At 46.3% G+C, this 5,901-nt stretch overlaps 1 protein-coding gene across 1 annotated transcript; it reads left to right on the top strand.

Moving 5' to 3' along the window:
• Window positions 1-3,684: 3,684 nt before the first annotated feature.
• On the top strand, window positions 3,685-5,361 carry LOC128694774 (zinc finger protein SNAI2-like). The gene has a single exon (XM_053785079.2). It carries the CDS (start codon window positions 3,985-3,987, stop codon window positions 5,101-5,103), a length of 1,119 nt encoding a protein of 372 aa, XP_053641054.1. The 5' UTR covers window positions 3,685-3,984; the 3' UTR covers window positions 5,104-5,361.
• The last annotated feature ends 540 nt before the right edge of the window (window positions 5,362-5,901 follow it).

Genomic DNA, 5,901 nt, shown 5'->3' with positions numbered 1-5,901 from the left:
TACTATCAGGACCATGGTGTCTATTGTACCATGTAAGAGCTTGGGATCTACTGTACTATCAGGACCATGGTGTCTATTGTACCATGTAAGAGCTTGGGATCTACTGTACTATCAGGACCATGGTGTCTATTGTACCATGTAAGAGCTTGGGATCTACAGTACTATCAGGACCATGGTGTCTATTGTACCATGTAAGAGCTTGGGATCTACTGTACTATCAGGACCATGGTGTCTATTGTACCATGTAAGAGCTTGGGATCTAGTGTACTATCAGGACCATGGTGTCTATTGTACCATGTAAGAGCTTGGGATCTAGTGTACTATCAGGACCATGGTGTCTATTGTACCATGTAAGAGCTTGGGATCTACTGTACTATCAGGACCATGGTGTCTATTGTACCATGTAAGAGCTTGGGATCTACAGTACTATCAGGACCATGGTGTCTATTGTACCATGTAAGAGCTTGGGATCTACTGTACTATCAGGATCATGGTGTCTATTGTACCATGTAAGAGCTTGGGATCTACTGTACTATCAGGACCATGGTGTCTATTGTACCATGTAAGAGCTTGGGATCTACTGTACTATCAGGACCATGGTGTCTATTGTACCATGTAAGAGCTTGGGATCTACTGTACTATCAGGACCATGGTGTCTATTGTACCATGTAAGAGCTTGGGATCTACTGTACTATCAGGACCATGGTGTCTATTGTACCATGTAAGAGCTTGGGATCTACTATACTATCAGGACCATGGTGTCTATTGTACCATGTAAGAGCTTGGGATCTACTATTCTATCAGAACCATGGTGTCTATTGTACCATGTAAGAGCTTGGGATCTACTATACTATCAGGACCATGGTGTCTATTGTACCATGTAAGAGCCTGGGATCTACTATTCTATCAGGACCATGGTATCTATTGTACCATGTAAGAGCTTGGGATCTACTATACTATCAGGACCATGGTGTCTATTGTACCATGTAAGAGCTTGGGATCTACTGTACTATCAGGACCATGGTGTCTATTGTACCATGTAAGAGCTTGGGATCTACTGTACTATCAGGACCATGGTGTCTATTGTACCATGTAAGAGCTTGGGATCTACAGTACTATCAGGACCATGGTGTCTATTGTACCATGTAAGAGCTTGGGATCTACTGTACTATCAGGACCATGGTGTCTATTGTACCATGTAAGAGCTTGGGATCTAGTGTACTATCAGGACCATGGTGTCTATTGTACCATGTAAGAGCTTGGGATCTAGTGTACTATCAGGACCATGGTGTCTATTGTACCATGTAAGAGCTTGGGATCTACTGTACTATCAGGACCATGGTGTCTATTGTACCATGTAAGAGCTTGGGATCTACAGTACTATCAGGACCATGGTGTCTATTGTACCATGTAAGAGCTTGGGATCTACTGTACTATCAGGACCATGGTGTCTGTTGTACCATGTAAGAGCTTGGGATCTACTATACTATCAGGACCATGGCTTCTGTTCATCTTATTTTAAATAGGATACATACAGGCAAGCTGATGAGTTGAGCAGAGACGAATTACACTCCCGGAGACATTCATCTCTGCACTTGACTGATGATGTGTGTGGCGCCAGGCGAAATGTTACGCCAGTGAAGATGCTTAGCGATTCACGTGTCTTATTCACCCACTATTTATGTGCAATATTTTATCCCCTCAAGGGAGGTGCCTTGATACCCCTGATGGGCTCTTGATCCAAGGAACTGATTCTGTTCTCCCTTTCTATGGATCGAACTTAATACTTCACCGTTTCCTCAAGGCTCTGTATGATGCCAGCAGATTCAGCGCTCCTCTCATAAACGCCATAATAACACTACAAGAACTTAGTATGTGTCTATTACCCAGGATCTCACCATCTATTGAATCATCCAAACTCTTAGCTCAAAAAAATAGAAATTAGAATCTATTGAACCAAACAAAAAAAAAAAACTAAGATCAAAGCATCTATTGAACTACATCTGTTACGTTACCCAGAACCTTTATGTCTATCCTTCTGTTGCATCGCCCAGTAATTTTGTTTCTATTTTGTTTCTATTTTGAATTCCGTTCTGTATCTCCGTCAGAGATTTTAGCGTCATTATCTGGTAATAAAGATCCTTGTGCCTTACACGCGGCGTTTACCATCTTCCTTTCCATATGGATCCTAAATTGTTGTCTGGCGAAGTCCCTAAAGTGTTGCCTGGCGAACAACTTGTTGGTTACCTGTACTCCCGGAAGTCACCTTCCCCCGCGGCCCGGTTCTAGACCAGGTCTTCTGGTTATTAGCCTGATCGATAAGGCTGTTGGTGCCCGCTGTCCGCAGCCCAACGTATGCACCATAGCTCAGCAGATCAGGAATTGACTTGAGGAACCTGTCAAATTCTCTCTTCAAGACAGCTGGGGGTTTGTTGATGTTCCCACTTATGCATGAAGGGTGTTGAAGAGCCGTGGTCCCTTTACACTTATTGCACTCTCTCAGTGTACTCGTCGCTCCCTCTCTTTTGTTTCCCATTAGTGGCATATACGCTCACAGTGCCATGCTCATTAATTGCAAATTTTTTTTATTAGAAGGACATGCAGCCTGAGGGATGGGGGGGGGGGTAATCAGGTTTGATCCAAGGAAGGGGAGGGTAGCTACTCATCTTTGGATCAAACGCTCTTCATCGGTATCAAAATACCTTTCCCCCTTGTGACATGTCTCTGAGGTAGACTTTCTTCTTATAACGGCTGACGTTGTAGTTACCTTTGCCGTTAATGTTAACAGTTGTGCAATAAGGAATTGTAGAATACGCCGCCGTTTTCCTTTCTGCCATCATATTTTTTTTAATGTTTTGAGTTTCGTTTAATTCCTTTATTTTGAAAATTGTTACTTCTGTTGTAATAACGTTTCTTCTGCATTTTTGGTACCTGTATTTTGATTTCCCTACGTCCTTTGTAATGGGTCTCTGGCTCGTCAGTTATAATGGGTATCTCGCTCGTCTATTGTAATGGGTCAAATTATACAAGAATTAGAACTGTGGAAATCGGCAAAGATTTTTCCGCTTAACGTGGAAGGTAGTGGCGGCCCATCTGGCCGCTACCATCTTGGTTGTATACCGCTGCTATTCATCTCTTCCCTCGCCTCCTTATCCCTCCCTCCCTCATTTCTTGTCCCTCCCATCCCTTTGCTTCCTACCCCTGGTCTCCCTTTCTCACCCCCTCTATCCACACGTCATCTCCCTGGAGGCGCGTGGCTCCAGAATACCACAAATTCCCCTCAAACTCAGCTACTCACAATTCGTGTATTATTTTCAACTATGGGTTGTATGCTGACTTTATTTTTTTTGCTACATTGCTTGTTGCTGAGTTCGTTTTCTTGAGGTTTCTAGTTTTTCTGTTGCTCATATGTGTGGTATGCTAGGAATAAAGTGTATTTACACAGGGCTTTGGTCACGTGGGCATACCAGTGTCGTGGCCATGTGACACCTGTCAACCGCCATCACAGGCGCGCGACAGCTGTTACTCCCTGGCTGCTATTGGGTACCTCACGCGGCGGGAAGCTCGCTGATTGGCTACTGGGTGCAGGAGGCAGGGACTGGAGACCAAAGATTTTTGCCAATGACCGTCAGACACTATTAAACTCATTCTGTATTCGAGACAAATAAAATTTATTTGTAAAAAAACAGAATAGTAACCCATCAATTTATCGTAGCAATTACGTTATATGAATTTAACTTAAACATTGGTAAACTTCTATGAATTAGGAACTATATATGTGAAATCTTGGGCGGTGTCATGCTATCAGGCACGAGCGGTGAAGCCCCGCCTTCCACACCTGATTGGCCGACGGCACTCTCCTTCTGCACCTGCTTCCTGGGAGAGTATATAAGGCAGAGCACGCGTCGTTCTCTCCAGAACAGTTAAACCCACTGTAAAGTTCACTACGCCTCTCGTGTTAGTCAATGAGTTGTGAGAGACACCATGCCAAGCTCATTCATGGTTAAGCGCAACTATGCGCACTGTCCGCTCAAGAAACGACCTTTGGCTTTATACAACGAGCCAGCCACGTCGCCCCCTGAGCAGGACCAGCCCGAGGATCTTAGCGTGAAACGGCCGCGCTTGGAGTCTCCTGCAGAAGCACCTACAACGACTCCAGCAGTGTGTCCACCTGCTGCAGAACTTCCTCTGTGGCCCCCCATCCCCTCCCCGCCCACAGCGGCAGTGCCAACAGTGCTCCATTCAGTGCCTCGCCACGCACCTCCTTCACCCCCTGCAGCCAGGGTGGCCGAAACTCTTCCATCCCTTGCAGAGTACTACCTGCAGCTCTTCAGGAGCACGTCAGACGCCCCGGAGCCCCGTCGAGTGGAGCCCCGACCTACCCTGCCACAGTGGAACACCCCGTACCTGCCGCCTTCACCTCAAGCCTCACCCGTCACCTCTGATCACTTGCCCATCAGTCCAGTGCCGTTCCACTGCTACCCAGATACCTCTGCCCTCATCTCACCCGTCTCCACCTGCTCCTCCACAGCTTCCGAGTCTGAGGACGATGCTGGAGTCTCTAGACAACGTCGAGAGGCTCGGTACTCTTGCAGTGACTGCAGCAAGTCATACTCTACGTACTCTGGTCTAAGCAAGCACAAGCAGTTCCACTGTGCCGCGCTGGGAGCCAAGTCGTTCTCGTGCAAGCACTGCGACAAGGTGTATACCAGCCTGGGTGCTCTCAAGATGCATATACGCACCCACACGCTACCCTGCAAGTGTCACCTATGTGGCAAGGCCTTCTCGCGGCCCTGGCTGCTGCAGGGCCACATCAGGACCCACACCGGAGAGAAACCCTTCCAGTGCCCGCAGTGTGACCGCTGCTTCGCTGACCGCAGCAACCTGCGGGCTCACCTCCAGACCCACGCTGACATCAAGAAGTACGCCTGTGTCACCTGTCACAAGACCTTCTCCAGGATGTCTCTGCTTAACAAACACACGGAGGCAGCCTGCCCAGCCAGACCTCACCCCAACCTGGAGCACCAGCTACAGGAACTACAGCATCAGGACGTACAGCAGCAGGAGCAGCCCCCAGCCAGCCCCACCGAGGAGGACCAGTAGCAGTTCCTTCAAGGCATCCTCTTCCCCCTCCAGTCCCCCCAGATTCTCCAGGAGTTGCCCCTCTATTCCCCCCACCAGGGAGGCCTAGTCCACCCATGTCCTACCTAGTCAGCGAGCTCACTACCTTGATGTGTTCCTATGTTGGTCACTAGTCTAGTTATTAAGCCATATTGTCCTCACCAGGACCACCAAGCCAAAGATTTATATATTATTATTATGTATTAATTACACTTTTATTCTGTAATAAAATATATTTGAATTTATCGAACCTCTTTCATTTATATTCTGCCTCTGATGGAAGCAAAAAATGAACGATGCAAACTGAAATTAAGAGAATCTTAAGTAATGAATGAATCAGTATGAATCTGAATGATAAGATTGATTACGTATTACCATAAGTTTATCTGAACGTTACCTGATGGGTACCTGAACACCGTTACCTGATGGGTACCTGAACACCGTTACCTGATGGGTACCTGAACACCGTTACCTGATGGGTACCTGAACACCGTTACCTGATGGGTACCTGAACACCGTTACCTGATGGGTACCTGAACACCGTTACCTGATGGGTACCTGAACACCGTTACCTGATGGGTACCTGATGATGTCATCAGCAATTCTAAAACTTCATTCAGACCTTAAAAAAAAAGAAACAAAAGAATTGGAGAGATAATGATAAAAGCGAGATTAGTAAAAATATTCTGGCAACAACAACAGCATAAACACAGGAGAAACACAACAAAATACCTGGCTTTTATTTGTCTATTTTTTTGCTGGTACACTTGTTTCTCCAAA

Source organism: Cherax quadricarinatus, chromosome 51 (assembly GCF_038502225.1).
Source record: "Cherax quadricarinatus isolate ZL_2023a chromosome 51, ASM3850222v1, whole genome shotgun sequence".
NCBI lineage: Eukaryota > Metazoa > Arthropoda > Malacostraca > Decapoda > Parastacidae > Cherax > Cherax quadricarinatus.
Note: the sequence above shows the minus strand (reverse complement) of the source record. Positions and strands in the feature narration are given on the sequence as shown.

Coding starts and splice junctions, on each gene's coding strand:
- LOC128694774 (XM_053785079.2), top strand. CDS start 3,985: ATGCCAAGCTCATTCATGGTTAAGCGCAACTATGCGCACTGTCCGCTC.